Source organism: Lissotriton helveticus, chromosome 8 (genome assembly GCF_964261635.1).
Source record: "Lissotriton helveticus chromosome 8, aLisHel1.1, whole genome shotgun sequence".
NCBI lineage: Eukaryota > Metazoa > Chordata > Amphibia > Caudata > Salamandridae > Lissotriton > Lissotriton helveticus.
In genome coordinates this window covers 388,602,737-388,620,710 of record NC_136069.1, presented here as the reverse complement: position 1 = coordinate 388,620,710, position 17,974 = coordinate 388,602,737, and the positions used below count along the sequence as shown (strand labels likewise).

The 17,974-nt window shown below is 45.8% G+C and overlaps 1 protein-coding gene across 6 annotated transcripts in view; it reads left to right on the top strand.

Annotated features, from left to right (window-relative positions):
• The first annotated feature begins 1,801 nt into the window (after nt 1-1,801).
• The window catches only part of LOC144772707 (uncharacterized), a 650,472-nt gene continuing 634,299 nt past the window's right edge, over nt 1,802-17,974 (top strand). For all 6 annotated transcript variants that reach the window (XR_013599827.1, XR_013599825.1, XR_013599826.1 and 3 more), the window contains exons 1-2: nt 1,802-4,718; nt 6,786-6,816. Coding sequence is in view for 3 of the 6 variants with exons in the window: in XM_078657201.1 (XP_078513327.1) it covers nt 4,551-4,718; nt 6,786-6,816 (199 nt within the window). In the remaining 3 variants the exon portion in view is untranslated. The remainder of the gene's footprint in view (nt 4,719-6,785; nt 6,817-17,974) is intronic.

The following is a 17,974-nucleotide window of genomic DNA, read 5'->3' as shown; positions in this document are numbered from 1 at the left end:
GCTGCAATAACTAAACATTGTTCGTTTTGCTTAATAATTAATGCAATTGTTAAAATAAAATAATGGGAATAGTGTAGAGATAAGTGGTATACAGAACATTAATTTATTCTTTGTTCTAAAACTTTCTTTTTTACTTTGCTACTAGCTCGTATTTGGGCCTGACATGCACTTCCGAACTCCATCTTGAGAGATACTGCAACTGCGCAGAGAAGCTCAAAATCCAGGAAGCACTGACATTGAAACCCGGCCAACGTCTGACTTGCTAGAAGATGTTCCTGGGAACCTTACCTCTTGACCTCATGGAAGGAAGCTGAACTAAAATATTGACTACATTGTAATTGTTATTGATACATTCACTGCCGGGTGGAATAAAAGTGCATGGGAAAATAAAATGATGGGCAGGAATGCTAATTTCAATATTTGAATGAAATGATATCATTTTGGTATGGTGTGATGACTTCTTCTTGTCTTTTGACCAATCAAATTGTGGGAATACACAAACTCGCAACATTGGGGGGTGGTACACTGCCCTGGAAAATAGTATAACTAAGGTAGGCTTAGCTAGTTAGATTGTCTGACTTGTCCGAATAGCTGACCTTTCACGGACCCAACGCACTCAATAGGGGATCGAGTGCAGAGGTGCTGGCGGAGCACTCTGTCAGAAGATTCGATAACCCAATCGGGGTTAGGAGGAGATCGATAACCCAATCGGGGTTCTGTGAGGAGATCAATAACCCAATCGGGGTCCAACTGTTAGCCGCAGAAAGGGGTGTGACGCTGGCGTTTCACTTTAGCTGAGGGTACTGGTTCCGACCTGCATCCATCTTGATTTGGCCTTCACCTGTCCTGATCTGAACCTATCCTGTCCTTTGACACTTGAACTATCAAGAAGTCCTGTTCTTTTGTCCCAGCCCGTGGCCAGGGTTGGTCTTCACACCATTCTAGGTAAATATAAATCTGTGTAGGTATGTTATTGTATGTTTCCCTTTTCTCTCCCCTTCCTATGTTTCAATGCCTAAAATAAGTTTCGTGACATCTCTACATATCATTGCTTGAATCATTATCATTCTAATTGAGAAGGCCTTGGTTTCATATGCATGGACTGTAGTATTTTAGAATTTACATAGATAAAGAGTTTAAATATTTCCCTAGTCTGTGGTTATTCAAGAAATTTTACTTTTCTACCTATTATGCTAACTCCCTTGATCCCTTAGGACTTTAGGTACCGATGACAAGGATTGGTAAGACAAAGGTAAAAGTCCTAGAGAATATTAAAATCCTGATTAGAGCATGGTTACCTGGTTAAAGTGTGTATGTTTATGACCCCAGGTGAGTATGATAATTGATCAGGTGACCCCGCACTCTATCAGTATTTCTTGGTAGCAGAGTAAGGGTTAGGGTTAGGTGACCCTGCGCTCTATCAGTTCCACAGATTACGCATGGCCGTTGCAGTGCATCCACCCATGGGTTTTGATGCAAAGCAACTCCTAGACATGGAAATGCACCAAAATCCTGAGCAGACCTGAGGCTGGCTTGTTTTTCCTCTTTGCATATGTGCTGCACTCTTCCTCCAAGGGTAGTTTTTATGCAGGAAGGGACATTTTCCTGCACAAAACCTACCATGGCCACAAAACAAACATTCTGGCACAAGGATGTCTGCTTCAGCACTAGGCAGCACAAAGTACACCTCCCGATTGAGAGAGATAAACGGCTCAAATTCTTTGTATATATGGTGCAATTCTGCACTCTTTATTTGATGCAGTGCAGCAATTTTACTTGCTGCCCTGCATTAGTGGGAAATGCTGTGCCATGAACTCCAAGGCACAGAAGAGTTGCTCCTTGAAGTTCCTAGCGACCCTAGGACAGTCGCCTCCCCGACACTCCAGGTCAATCACAAGGAAGATCCTGGGCCTATTCATTGAGTCATTCCAGGCGATTGCCATCACCCTCTGAGTCATAAGGTAAGTCCCACAAGAAATCTATGAAGTCAATGAAGTTGAATCATTCTTCGACTTCACCTCACCAGTATAAATCTGTGGATGAGATGTGGGAGCAAAATCACGCTAGGCCCACTCCCAGTTGTAGCCTCCTTGTGGGTCCTCTCACTGAGTTTCCTGGAGCCAGATGAAGCTTGCACAACTCCATGAGTACTATGAGGCCATGTACCTTGTATTTGGGTGGCCTGACATCTCTGGAGTGCCTTCAAGCCCCATGGGTTGGGCAGGAGCCTCTACTGGATTTCCCATAGCGGGTCTGCCCTCGGCGCCAGTCTGGCTCTTTGGAGACAGTGCTGGATCCAGAACAGCTCTGCCCACAAGACTACGGCCTTCCACGGAGCCCGTTTGGAAGATGTTGTTCCTGGAACCAGTGGCTACTCAGATACAGAGCTGGATCAATGTTTCCTGAAGCTGACTCTGATGCCAGCTAGAGCTAGGCCTTCCCAGTTGGAGCCAGGGACTTCCTTTATTGACAAGCTGTAGAGGTGTATGATTTGGAAGTATCTAAAAATACCTATGAATGCATCCCCCTCTGAGGAGGGGCCAAACATAACTGGTATGAGGTACTGGCAAATGCTAGTGGTCTAGAGATGTCACCAGACACTGGCGCGGTCTCTACTCCTAGTGGTGATACTGATGGAAGGGGCTTTGTTTGCTATGATGGGATGGAGGGCGGCTGAGGTCCTGGACCTTCAGCTGCCCTCAGTGGCAGTCAAGACAAATTTTTTACCAGAGGTACCTCAACCTGGAGTCAAACCCCTCGGAACACATTCTCCCCTTCAATGAAGAACTCACTGATGTCCTGTTCGGGGACCTGGGCCAAGCATTGCATAGGGGCTCCTGTGCACAGAAAAATTGCCCTTTGCCACACTCGCTGGCACCTTGCTTTCCTTACCCAGCACCCTACCCCAGAGAGCCTGGGCTTTTAGGCCTCATCTCCCAATGTAAACCCTTGTGCATTCTCTGCCACACCAGCGGGTAGAGAATCCATGGGGCTAGAAATGCAGAAGGAAGTTCTCTTCTGTCTGCCAAGCCCTCCCACCCTTCCCATCCGAAGCCACCAACATCACCTGCGACATCCACCAGGGCTCATCCCTCAGCCCGACGCTGTTCAACATCTATATGGCCCCCCTTGCACAAGTGGCCCGCCAGCACAACCTCAACATCATCTCTTATGCTGATGACACCCCGCTCATCCTCTCCCTCACCAAGAACCAACACACCTCCAAAACCAATCTCCGCGAGGGAATGAAGGCCATTGCCGACTGGAGGAGGAGCAACCGTCTGAAACTGAACTCGGACAAGACGTAGGTACTGATCCTCGGACCCACCCCCTCAGCCTGGGACGACTCCTGGTGGCCAACCACACTGGGAACAGCACCAACACCCAGCGACCATGCACGTAACCTAGGATTCATCCTCGACTCCCCCCTCTCCATGGCTACGCAGGTCAACGCCGTCTCCTCCTCCTGCTACAACACCCTCCGAATGCTCCGCAGGATCTACAAGTGGATCCCGACCGAAACAAGAAGAACGGTGACACGGGCCCTCGTCAGCAGCAGACTGGACTACGGCAACGCACTCCTCGCAGGAATCCCAGCCAAACACCTACAACAACTACAACGCATTCAAAACGCCTCCGCCCGACTAATCGTCAACATCCCCCGCCGCAGCCACATCACCCCCCACCTGAGAGACCTACACTGACTCCCCGTCGACAAGAGGATCACCTTCAAGCTCCTCACCCACGCACACAAAGCACTCCACAACGCCGGACCAGCCTACCTTAACAGAAGACTCAGCTTCTACACCCCCACGCGCCAGCTCCGCTCCGCCAGCCTCGCCCTCGCCACTGTCCCCCCATCCAACGAACAACCTCTGGCGGCAGATCCTTCTCCTACGTCGCCGCCAAGACCTGGAACACCCTCCCTACCCACATACGGCAGACCCAAGACCTACTCGACTTCTGAAGATTCCTCAAGACCTGGCTCTTCGAGCACTAGCAGCACCCCCTCCCCTCAGCACCTTGAGACCCTCACGGGTAAGTAGCGTGCTCTACAAGTAGTCTGATTTATTGATTGATTGATCACTATTCGCTGGGGACAGAACCTGACCAACTTGCTAGGCAGGGTGACTGCATCATCAGTGGCACTCAACCTGATTTGATGGTCATCCTCTTTGGCTACAAGGCAGATTTGGCGCTGGTGCTCTTTAAAGACAACTTGGCTACTGCCAGGTCCCTGGGACTCTCCTTGGCCCCTCACCATCCCCATTCTGCCTTTCACACCATCCGTGACTAAGGCAGGTGCTATTAGCCTGGTCCATGCCCTCCCAACCACCAAGGCCAATAGCCTCCTCTTCCCTTCTGTGGCTGCGGAAGCAGTTGCCACCAGCCATGTAGAACAACCAGCCAGAGGTCTACCCAGTCTACCACTCCCCCCCAACAGCCACAGCCCTAAACCTCTTTAGTTTGCACTAGTTCCATCACAGGTACTCAGTTGGCAGCATGATCCAACAGTACCTTTCTTACTGGCAGTATATAACACCGGGCAAATGGGTACTCCAGGCTGTTCAACTAGGTTACTTTTTCCCTTTTCTAGAAAACCTGCCTCCTGTGCCACCATCTTTAGACCTACTGACAGAGGACCACCTCTTACTGCACCATCAGGAATTCACGCTCTTTTGGTCAAAGGAACCTTCGTGAGTGTGCCAGCATCAGAAGTAAGTTGTGGTTGCTGTTCCATCTACTTTCTAGTACAGAGAAAGCACGGAGACCTCACTGCTCTTATAGACCTGCACCCTCTCAATTTCTGCCTGAAGAAGAAATTAAGATGCTCCTGTTAGTTTAGATTCTGCTCAGCCCTGGAGACTGGATGGTAGCACTGGTCCACATTCCAGGTCCACCCGTCTGTGGGCAGGCAATGTCTGCCCATAGGCATTACCTACAGTTTAAGGTGGGTGACAAGTATTATCAGTCTGCTGTGATTCCTTTTGGTCTTACCAATGCCACTCAGGTGTTCACTAATGTGATAGTGGTGGTTGTGTCTCACTTGCAGGGGTCAGGGGTTCTGGTCTTCTCCTACCTCAAAGGCTGGCTGTTTCAGGCAGGTTCGCCCCAGGTAGTCCTTTACAACCTCCAGACTACGGCAAATCTTCTGCATTTGCTGGGATTCACTATTGATGTGCTGAAGTCACACCTGCTTCCGTCTGAGACCCTCCCTTTCATCAGAGCTGTTATGGACAAAGTACAGTTTCAGGCCATTGCTTCAGAATGGTGAGTTCAGCATGGATATTAAGCGGCAGAAGTTGATAGCTTTTAACATCCCTTCTGAAGTCTGTGATGTCATTCTGGCAGCCAGGCATCCATCAACTAAGACAGTATATTCCTCCCGTTGGGACAAATTTGTAGATTGGTGTGGTTTTGAAAATGTTTATCACTTTTTGCACCCTTGTCTCTGGTTGTTATTTGTTCTCTAATTGGCCCTGCAATGCTTTGCTCTTGAAGGATACCCTTCAGCCATATTGGCTTTATTGTGGTTGCTGCAATAGCCCTCACTATTTAAGACACCAGTTGTGACTCGTTTTCTCAACTGACAACAATGTATATTTTGCCTCCAAAACCTTTCACCATGCCCCAAAGGGACCTGAACCTACTTCTAACTCTCCTGGTGAGTGTACAATTCAAGGTCTTACACAAAAATCCTCTTCATTTGTTGACCATAAAAACTGTCTTTCTGGTGGCCATTACATAGTCTAGGAAGGTTAGCGAACTACAAGCACGTTCTGTGCACCCTTCTTACACAACATTCTTCCCACACAAGCTGAACTTGAGCCTCTTTCCTGCTGCAATTGGTGACACCTTTTCGCATAGGCCAGACCATCACATTGCCTACCTTCTTTGCTCTGCCTCACCCCTCCAAAGAAAAGACTCCACTGCCTAGACCCAAAAAGAGCATTGTCATTTTACATTGCTCGTACCAGAGAGTTCTGCATGGACATTGGGAATGTTGTGGTGTAGAAAGGAAAGGCCCTGAAGAAATGGGTCATCTCACAATGAGTTGTGTTGTGCTTTAAAGACTGCACCGCACTGACCAAGAAGCAACCTATTGAGGGCATGCACGCTTGTTCCACCAGAGCCAGGGCATTAGCTTGTGGAGTCCCTGTCTTGGACACCTGTCAGGCTGCAATGTGGGCATCTCTGCACATGTTTTCCAAATACTACTGCCTGGATAGTCAGTTCTGTCATGACAGGGATTTTGCTCGCTCAGTTTTCTAGGACTTCCTGGTCTGCCTGTTAACAGACCCTCTTCTGAAAAGCTATTAATTGGCTATGCATTGTAAGTTAAGACACTTGCGGCAAGAAGTCTCTATCATATGAACAAGTTACTTAACTTTGGTAACTTCTTATCTGGTACACTCTCTCTAGCTTATTCTTCCTTACACAAAGCAACTCATAAGAGTTACCCTATTATGAGAAATCCATTAGCAAAGCAGGGAGGATGAGAGGGTCTGCAAGGAATCCTCAGCTAGATAGAGTCTCTACCAGATAAGTTGTTACAAAAGGTAAGTAACTTGTTCATTATGAGCGAACCCATGTTCACAGGATGCATTATAAATGTGGCTATATCTGTACTGTTGTGCAGCATCCTGAATCATTCTATCCAGAATGTAAGTATTCTGCATACATACATACATGCATACATACATACTGTTACACTCATGTGTAGTAGTAAATTCATGCCTCTATCCTGTATGTTAAGTGTAATTCAATTCTCCTTCCATTTCCAGAGCCAGCAACTCTGCAAGAAAGAAGAGCGATGTAAGTTTTACCCTTTTTATTGAAGAAACACTTCAACATATGAGAATTGTGGGCTTTAGTATTTAGCTATTAGATTTGCATTTTTATTAAAGATTATATTATTGAAACTAAAACTACTTCCATGATAAAACATGACAGAGTACAGTCAAGATAAGAAACAAACCATAAATATGTAAAAGTGGGATACAAAATGAGCAGAGAAATGCCAACAGTTAAACATTGTAAAACAGAGTTGAAGAGTGCTAAATAGTGAAGGGTAATCTTGTAAACTGTGACAAGCATTCGAACAAGAAAAAGGTTTACATCCTTACTGTAGAGACAAGCACAGATGCCTTTTTTCTCCACACAAATTGCTCACGTCTGGTGACTTCCTGTATAAAAACAGGAACCAGTGCAATTTGCACTTAGCCAATAGAGTGAGTGGTGTGCTAACATAGTTGCAAATGCTGCTTGCCTCAATTGTAGCACTTGCTCATAGATCTGAAGGACACTATAGGATAGCCTTTATGGGGCGTGGCTGAGCCGAGGACCAAGCTGGCTGCTCGGCTTTCAAGCTCTGGAGAGCTTGCCACTTTGCTGCAGCCTGCCATAGCCTGCTGGCGCACACCCATGGTGGTGACTGGGTGATGAGTACGCCCTGATCGCGGCGTCCCTGCTACTCGGCTGGTTATCGCCTGGGATGCTTGCGGTGACCCGCTCCGGCCCTCCGGTGAGTCATTTGGGGAACTAGGGGTCTCCACTTCTACTTTTGAACGGCTGAGGTTATTCTTTTTTTCGGACTGACGATCTCTAATGGAATTCTCCTTCTTGGAGGCGGAGGTTCTTCTACGGGAGCACCGCTTGCTGCCTATCTAAGCCATCTTACTGATTTTGACAGCTTGGTTCCTGCCCAGCGCTTGACCGCAAAGACCCTCTCTTTCTCCCCCTCCGCTTTTTGCCTGCTTCTTGAATGTCGGAGACGGTGGGTGCAAAGCAACCATTTTACCCCATCTGTTGGCCTTCCCGGTGGTCTCCTGTCCTCCGCACGACGTGCAAATCCGTCCCTCTTCTTTACTGTTAATCGACCAAAATCCTTCTGTGGGCTCTACACCTGACTCTAATTGGTCTGCCTTTATTCGGGCCCGATGGGAAGGACTGACCCCGAGTGCTTCCTAGTGGGAGCCAGTCTGCTGGTCTTGTTCTTTTTCCTACAACCATCTGCCTTATTCCCGATCACCCTCCTCTTTGCTAGGTTTACCTGTAATTATCCCTTGTTCCTCTTCACGTCTCAAGTGTAGGACATTGATGTTTTTATCAGTTTTTATATAATTTGTGCATTGTTCATGCTCTCCCTTATGTAAAGCGCTCTGATACCTCTGGGTCTAGCCAGCACTATGTACAATTCCAAATAAATAAATAAATGTATAATCAATAGGGCGTCAATGCCCTCATCTAAAACTCTTGTACTCCATGTTTATTTACTTTACTGATTGGTGCACCCATTTTTTGGTGTGCGCCAGTCTAAAGGGCTGATTTATATTTCACCAGACTGATTGTACTTAGTCACGGTGGCGGAATAAATTACTCCATCAACATGACTGAGTAGCCACCTGCCAAATTTAGAAATGTCCATCAGACCAACAGACATTTCTACCATACACAGGAACCACCATCAAAGCACTTCCTGTGAATGTATTAGACCATTGGCTCTTAACCTGTGGCAAAAGGACACCTGGGGTCCTGAGGCCTGACAACAGAGTCCACAACTAAGCTGCCAAATTAAATAATATTAAAATAATACTTTACAATTAACAAAGTAAATGGAAATAAATAAGCAAAATTAGAAATGTGAAAACTTTTCCTATATTTGATTGTGAATTAAACAAAATACTGCAATATCTGACCATTTGTTTGTTGTATACTTGTTTTTGTATTTTCCATGTTGGGTTGAATTTCAAATCAAAGAAACTGCTTAGGCTGGGGATCCCCAGCTTCCAATAATCACTCATTGAGTGTACTCTGGTTCAAGTAACAGTTTATTTTTATTTTGTAATTTTTATAATCTTCATATCACCATAGCGTATGCAGGTCTCAGGCCATGTTTACATTTGCTATCTGCCTCACAGTCTATTGCATTTGCATTAGGCCCCACTGCACTCACCCAGCTAATAAACCCATCATCTAGAGCGGTGCCATGGTTAATCATAGGAACTCTTGTTCTATGTATTCTACTCCACCAAGTGAAATCAGCCCATACCTTCATTGCTCTTCCAGGCCTGCCCTCTATAGCCAGACAACAAGTCCAATTTGCCACTTTGAGCTAGTCTGTGGCACATGGGGCAGATGGAGCAGTCCAGTGTTTACAGATCTCCCTCCTAGCTAGAAGTACCAGGTAGAACAAGAGGCCTCTCAGCTCTCTGCTCAGAAGGATGCTTGAAATCATTTCCTCGTCATTAGAACTAATACAGGGTTTAGCGTTAGAGTGACCCCCGTGATATCCTTTAAGATTTTGTCAATATCCTTCCAAAACACCTTGATCCCAGGACAAGTGAAAAACACATGTTCCTCATTAGCTCCTAAAAACACACATATTCTACATCTGGGGGCTGGCTGCAGTTTAAACTTTGCAATCTTTGGAGGTCCAATATAATCTATTAATAGTGAAAAAATTATTTAATTTTAGATTTGCTGGCTTAACTACCGAATACAATAATTTCAGGGAATTTTGCTATATTGATTGTAGGTCATCCCCTGAAAAGTACCTTCCCACACCAAATATAGTGCCATCATCTTGTCCTCAGGCTCCAGAAACACCCATAACAATATAGCAACCTTCTTACTTATAGATCTCGCACCTGGAGTGTTGACCTAAATTTCCAGTACCTCCCCACGATCTCCTGAGCAGCACTTACAAGCCAAGAAGGCAGCTGCACATATTTAAACTTTGAGGGGGAGTCGCTAGTCTTAGCTCTTAAGACATCCCAGGGTAATACCCCCTGCACTGTCAACAATTACCCCCTAGGTAGCAATCCCAGCCTGCCTTAATGGAAAATTCAGCCCGTCCTTCAGGCACTCTGGGAACCAGGGGAGTCCCAGATAGGTGCAAAGTCGGAATAATAACCAATACCCAAGATCTTCCTCATTCTGAACCATAGGCTTAGTGCTGCCTTTCAAGACCTTCCGTAGTACTATTCTTAAAATTCTGGACTCCAAACTTATTTAGGAAACCAGTGGTTCCAGACTCCCTAATCATTTCTGCTAATAGCACCCCCCATGCTGAACTATTTGATTTACCCAATAGCATCCTACAGTTTTTTTTTTTTAAATATTATTATTCAGGTTCCCCCCCCCTTTTATTGTACAGGGCACAGGGAAGCAAATAAAAATCATCATGATTGACATACATACTAATAAAGGGAAAAACAAGTGAAATTACATGAAGACTTATAGGGTAAGCACATTCCATATCATTGCAAAATAAAAAACATAAACAGACCGAGAGAGCAAAGGAACTCAATTAAATATTTTCAACCCAGCCTAACCCGGTTCTGTCTCATTCCAATTTTTTATAGGTTCCCATATTTCCTTACCTAATTTCTTGCCTCTACTTCCCCTCCTTGCATAAATTGCTTTCTCAAGATTATAGGCAGCCAAACGTTTCCTTAGCCATTGATGAAACGTGGGTGGTAGCTCATCCAACCAGGCTGTGGCGATACAAAGGCGCAGTACCGCATTTGCCACAGATATGAAATATTCATGAAGATTCCGAGTGGCATTGTCCTCTGTTCCCAGAAGTACCACGGTTGTAGTTAAGGTAATCTCTATCCTTAGTGAACTCTTGAGGAATATTTCAATTTCATCCCGGGTAGATTTTAAATGGGTACAGGTAGCAAACATGTGAGCCAAGTCAGCCTCAGGACTATCACATCACGTAATACCGGCTAGCCCTCCCCATTGTGCTATCTTAGAGGGCGTATGATAGAAAAAATACATTGTCTTATAATGCTGTGCCTGGAGTGGGGCTGAACACAGAAGTTTCTGCCCAAGTTCTAATGACCTCTGAAAGCATGCTCCTTCAAGGCCCACCTTCTGCATCCATTTTCCCTCATACTTTTCTAAGTCATCTATCTGTTGCTCTATTAATTCAGAGTAGAATCTCTTAATTGTACAGTCTGTGCTTTCCTGGATAATGTCCAGAATAGGATTCGTCCCAAATCCCGCCGACCCACCCGTTTTTGTCAACATAAAACTCCTGATTTGTAAAAACTTAAAAAAATGAGATGATTCCAGTCCATATATTGCCTGAAGGCTACTAAACTGCATTACCCCCTGTGGGCCCATCATATCACCCATTTTAGTAATCCCAAGATCTCCCCATTCTGAAAACACTGCCCCGAAAAATATATCCCCAGGAAGAGAAGGGTTCTTGCTCAGTCTTGTATATGCATTATATCTACCTAGGCCAAATCTTTTCACAAAGGCAGCCCACATCTTATACGCGGCCATAACTGTTTTAAATTTAGTTCTTTTATAATAGCTATACTCAGTGAACTTCAAGAAGATATTCTCAGCCTGCTCTCCTAATACTAATGCATAAATCGCCAAAGTTCCTAGGTCGTCTTGCCCTTCCTTTTCTGCCCCTCCAAAGAGGCCTGCCATGTATTGGAGACAAGCTGCCCAATAATACATTCTCAAATCTGGTAGGGCCCATCCACCACGCTCCCTTGGGAGTGCCATAAACCTCAGGGCCCTACGAGTCTTTCCATGCGCCCACACAAATTGGTTTAACATATGTTCGAGCTCCTTAAACCACCTACCTTTAAACAATAAGGGTAGAGCCCTAAATAAATATAAAAATGTTGGCAAAACAATCATTTTAACTATGTACGTCCAACTATTGAAAAATGTATGTTATGCAGCCTATCCAATTCTTTTTTAGCTTTATTAATTACCGGTGCAATATTTGACTCCACAAGTTTATCTAAATCTGCCTGTATAATAATTCCTAAATACAGCCCACTAGAGACCACCCGATGGTCTGAACTGACCGCCTTGCTATTTTTAATAATCTGCGTTTTGGCTGAGTTTAGCGCGTAGCCAGATACCTCTCCAAAAGACTGTGCCTCCTTCTCCACAGGGCCAATACCTTCTGCCGGCCTAGGAGTGATAATAGCAACATCATCGGCGTAGGCCAAGATTTTACATTGCCCTCTATGGGTGTCTACTGTACATATATTAACATTTAACTCAATACGCCGTATATATGGATCCATATACAGAGCAAACAGAAGGGGGGAACAAGGGCACCCCTGCCGAGGGCCCCTCTTTATCTGGATTGGCAGCGTATACCCGGTGTTTACTCGTATACGAGCGGTTGGTGCTGCATATAGAACCTGCAAAGCTTTAACCAGACCCTCCCCGAATCCCGCTCTCCTCAAGATGACCCACAGAAAGTCCCAGGAGACCCGGTCGAAAGCTTTCTCAGCATCTAATAACATTACTGCGAATGGGTCTCCTGCAACCTCTGCGGCGTCCAGGAGGGTGATAACCTTTCGAGTATGATGCGTGGTGCCCCTCCCTGGAATAAACCCATGCTGATTGATGCTCACCAGGGTATTAATTATTTTCGCAATTCTAATAGCTAGGGCCTTAGAGTAAATTTTTGGTGTCCCCGTTCATTAGTGTTATTTTCCTGTATGACCCGGTTTGATTAGCCGGTTTGCCCTCTTTTTAAATTATTACGATATCTGCCCCAGCCCAACTATTCGGTATTGATTCCCCTGTCTGTGCATACTGCATTGTGGTACAGAGATCCTGCTTAATTACGTCCCAGAAGGTTTTTAAAGATTCCATAGGGATTTGATCAGGGCCCGCGGCCTTAGCAGAAGGGAAGCTTGTCAAAGCCAGCAGAATTTCTTCCATAGTAAATGATGCCTCCAGCTCCCTTGATTCACCGTTCGGTAAAATATCCACCGGAATATCTTGAAGGTAATTACCTATCCTAGATAAGTCATTTGGGAGCTTTTGGTCATATAGTGAAATGTAGAATTTCCTAAACACTTCCCGTATCCCCTCTGGGTCATCCACTGTTGTGCCTGCCTCATCCTGGATTTCCCTCACAAAACCTGTGGATACATTCTGCCTTGTACGAATTGCAAGAGTGCGACCTACTGATTCATTAAACTCATAGCATTTTTCTCTATTCATTAAATATGTTTTAGCAACTTTATTAGCTATGTTTTCCTCTGCCTCCATTTTTGCTTTAGCTATTTTAATTAAAACTTGATCCAACAGGAGTCCCCTTATCACATGCTGTGTCAATTCCTCCTCTTCATTCGTCACTGCCCTAGCGAGCTCTGCCTCCCTTTGTCTTTCCCTCCTTCGTCTCTCTGCGCTGAAGCTTATTGTCTCCCCTCGTACAGCTGACTTAAATGAATCCCACATGTTCCCGGCCGCGGTACTACCTCTATTGATGTCCGTAAAAAAGGTTCTAACCCACTCAGTCATATGGGCAATATAAGCTTCCTCTTTCAATAACCCTCTTTCAAAGGTCCATACTCGGTCCTGGACTTTAGTAGTCCCCAAATTTACAGATAGGATCAGAGGGTTATGGTCGGAGATAATCCGAGGGTGTCTCTCAATTTTAATTCTTGATTGTAAAGAGTGTGAGATGAAAAAATAATCTAATCTAGCACAAATCTTGTGCGGGGCAGAATAATAAGTGAATCCCTGCTCGCCTAGCCTTAAAACCGCCCATGCATCCAATAAAGCGTTATTTCTAGTAAGACTGCATAGAGACCTCCAGACTCTCTTTTTTCTACCCTGATACCCACCATTTAATATCCCTCTTACCCCTCCTGCCCCATTGATGTTGAAGTCCCCAGTAAGAATAATAATTGGGGACCAGGTTGCTAACTCCACATCGATAAAATCAAAAATATCAGGATCGTCCTCCGTTGAGCCATATATACATCCTAAGGTGACCCACTCCTCATTAATTCTGCATTCTAGCAGTACCCATCTCCCCCATTGATCTTCGAGTTTTCTCCTTATCATAACACCTCTGTGCTTCGATAAGATTGCAACCCCTCTATTTTTAGACCCTTGCTTGACCCTTGCTTGGAATATGCAAGTACCTTGAAGCCCAGCTGGTCTAATAAATAACCTTGTTGTCCTTCTATATGGGTTTCTTGGAGGCATACGAAGTCCACATTTACATATCTTAACCACATAGCAACCCTTTGCCTTTTAGTTCGGTCATTTAAGCCACAGACATTTACCGTAATTATGCGTACAGCCATTAATGCACCCTGGTTAATTGTACCATCAAGCTTACATCGCTAACAAACAATTTTCTGTAATTTTCCATTTTGCCACTTTTCCCTAACTGCAAAAACATCACCTGGACATGCTCTCTAAAATTACCCGTGTTCCCCTGTGTATGAAAAAACCAACAGCAGATCAGTGCGCCCTGTACTCCCCCCCCCTGCCCGCCCCCCCTACCCCTCCCTCCCTTACAGGCAAATAGGTCAGTCCTGACCTATACATGACAGCTGTGCCTCAAGTGCCAACCGCCCCCTCCTGCCCCTGGTCCCATCAATAGCATTACCTGACTCTATCTTATATCATGCCCTACTTAAAGCTACTAATTGCGGCTGCCACTACTGCCTCTCAGGTTTATAAACAAACAAACATATCTCTTTTCACTATTTCCACTATTCCAGCATTATTGCTTTGACTGCCTTAATGCAACCGTCATAGACTTTGATCCTCTTTTCATCTCTCTTATCTCATCCAGATAAGCCTGGGCTTTAATTTCAGAATAGAAGATCTTCATCTGACCGTTCAACTCTACCTTAAGACGAGAAGGAAACATTAAATAAGCCTCACAAGCCATATTTTGGAAAGGGGTTATCATCTGCCTCATGCGCCAGCGCCTTTCCACCGTCTCATGACAGAAGTCTGGGCGGGCAAAAAACGTCGTACCATTGTACGCTCGTCTAGCTTCAGGTTTGGCCTTATCCATAATTTCCTGCCTGAGTAAATAGTTTCCTACATATATCAATATTGCCCTTGGTTTATCCGTTGCCGGCCCCTTTCTCTGTGCCAGAGGAAACTTGTGGGCCCTTTGTATCTCATTTTCCCAGTTCCAGGAAGACAACTCCGGGAAAGCCCCCTTAAGCAAGTTAACGACAAACGCCCGCACATCCTGCCCTTCTTTTCCTTCCGCCACCCCAAGGAGTCTAACGGAGGTCGAGGCAAGAACCGATAGGCTGGAAGAAGACGTTGGGAAATGGAATGAGTTTAAAGCCAACCAGGAAAAAATGGCAGCAGATGTACTCTGGAAGCTTGAGGATTATGAGAATTGGCATCCTACAGTTTTTAAACTGAAAAGCCAAGCAATACACATTGAGGGAGGGCGAGGCCACCCTTCCCAAGCTATCGCTTCACTGTTTTCCACGCCTACCTTGCCCAGCGAAAGGCCCATGAAATGCTAGTTAGTTTCCCCTGGAGCTTATCAATAATTGATTTTGGAAATATGAGGGGGATACCATTAAAAAGGTACATCAGTTTGTGGAGGATCAACATCTTAATCAAATTCACACGTCCATAGATTGTCAAAGGCAGATTCTTCAATCAAGCCAGTAGAACATCCACCTCCTTTGCCACTCTTTTCAAATTGTGTAGTGGTATTTCTTCCACATGGTCGATTATAACAATGCATAGATATTTAATCTCCAACCGTGCCCCCCATCCAACCTTCCATCTTCCAACACATTACCTCTGACTTAGATGTATTCACTGAATAAGAAAGGTCACAAACTCCGCTGCCAGACTCTCCTCCCTTGGATTAGTTTGAGGAGGGTCTGATGTATAAATGACCAGGTCATCTGCATATAATGCAATCTTATTGTAAAAATAAGGGGAATGAAATAAAATTACCTGATTATCCCTTCTAAGTATCTGGGCAAATGGCTCAATAGAGATGTCAAACAATATAAGAGACAAAGGATAGCCTTGTCTTGTACCCCTATGGATACCGAAACTCCCAGTCAATGACCCATTACGGTGGATTCTCGCTGATGAATTCTCATAAATCCTTTGAAGCGTAGAGATAAAGCAAGGACTAAAGCCCAATACTTCCAATACACCCCACAAGCATGCCCCATCTATCATTAACACGGCCCGGGGAATCGAGTGAACAGTGGCTAGGTTAATAAGTTCAAGTTCAAGTTCAAAGATTTGTATAGCGCACTACTCACCCAGAGGGTCTCAAGGCGCTTGGGTGAGGGGGGGTAATTTACTTATCGAATATCCAAGTTTTTAGTTGCTTTCTGAAGGAGAGGTGGTTCTGTACAAGGCGGAGGTGGGTGGGGAGAGAATTCCAGGTCTTGGCCGCTAAGTAGGAGAAGGATCTTCCCCCCATGGTGGATCTGTGGATGCGCGGAATTGCGGCGAGGGCTTGATTGAACGATCGTAATTGGCGGGTGGGGGTGTAGAAGGACAATCGTGTGTTGAGGCATTCGGGCCCTAGGTCGTAGAGGGCTTTGTGTGCATGGGTGAGGAGACGGAACGTTATTCTCTTGTTGACGGGGAGCCAGTGGAGGTCTTTCAGGTGACCGGAAATGTGAGCTTGACGGGGGATGTCTAGTATGAGTCTAGCTGAGGCGTTTTGGATGTGTTGGAGTTTTTTCTGTAGTTTGGCTGTGGTTCCGGCGTAAAGGGTGTTTCCGTAATCCAGTCGGCTTGTGACCAGTGCATGGGTGACCGTCTTTCTTGTTTCGGTGGGGATCCAGCGGAAGATTTTTTTGAGCATGCGTAGGATGTTGAAGCATGAAGATGAGACGGCGTTGACTTGTCTGGTCATCGAGAGGGAGGAGTCCAGGATGAAGCCCAGGTTACGTGCGTGGTCCGAAGGTGTGGGTGCAGTTCCCAGGGCCGGTGGCCACTGTAGGAAGGTGGATACCTGACTATGGTTGCCCCCAACTTTTTGCCTAGTGTTTTGCTGGTTTCTGACTTAGTTGGCCTGGGATCTTGCTATCCAGGACCCCAGGCTTCCTGCTCTCTCGGTTAAAATGGACTCCATGTACCCTAGGTACATATCTAATTGGATACTGAGTCACCTTATCAGTCCCTGTATAGTATACCTTAGGTATCCAGGGCATAGGTGTACCCAGGGCCTACCAGGGGCTGAAGCATGTATTATGCCACCCCTGGTTGGCCATCCAAAACTGACACAACTGGCTGCAAGACAGCTGGGGCAAGGTGGTGTAATCACCCTTTGCTTTAGATATAGTATACCTATATCTAACCCTAAAATGGACACATATATTCCTATCAGTCACTCCTATGGCAGGCCTTATCAATCCTGAAGGCAGAGTGCTTGGAATTATGTGAGATGGTGCTCTGGCATGAGCTGAGCCCGTTTGCAGCTTGCGGAACCAAGTCCAAATAGCTGTTCCATGATAACGCTATACCATATACTCTTAAGTGCATTATAATCCTCGCGGTTAAATGCTAACTTTGGTATAGCATTATCAAAACATGTCGAGTAAGGTGTCATACGAATTGGAATACTAACCCCTCGCCAATTCTGGTGACGGGGTTAGCATTCCACCCTTCTAGAGGGACATGACATGTATGTAACTGTGAACCCCGGTTAAAGTCAGACATAGCCTCAGCTCCACAAAATGGATGCTGCCACCGAGACACAAGTCTGCCCTCCTGCTGCTGGGAGTCCTTCCAGCAACGGAGGCCCGGACAAAGGGTTTCCTGTCAGGGGCGGTGCCAGCACCATCCCAGACAGGATTTTGTGTATTCCAGGTAGGCAGGGCTGAAAGGAAGGTGACTGCAAGTGGCACCCCGGTGCTCACTGTGCATATGCCGGCTCAAACCAGTTCCTGGGGCACACCAGCCCCTAAGCTGGGGAGAGACCGGACAAAGGAGAGGGGTGTAACCACCCCCCTCCTAGTCCCACCCATAGGGCAGGACTTAGTCGCGTGCCAGCCCCTTTTCTTAGTATAAAGATAGGAGCAGGCCCCCTTCCCAAATTAGATAATCTTGGATCTTGGAACTACTTTCCACGAAGGGAACTCTTGACTCTTCTGAAGACTCTCCCTTGTGGCTAAGGAGTAGCCACCCTGCACCAGCAGGCACCACCGAAGCTCTTGCGGTTTGC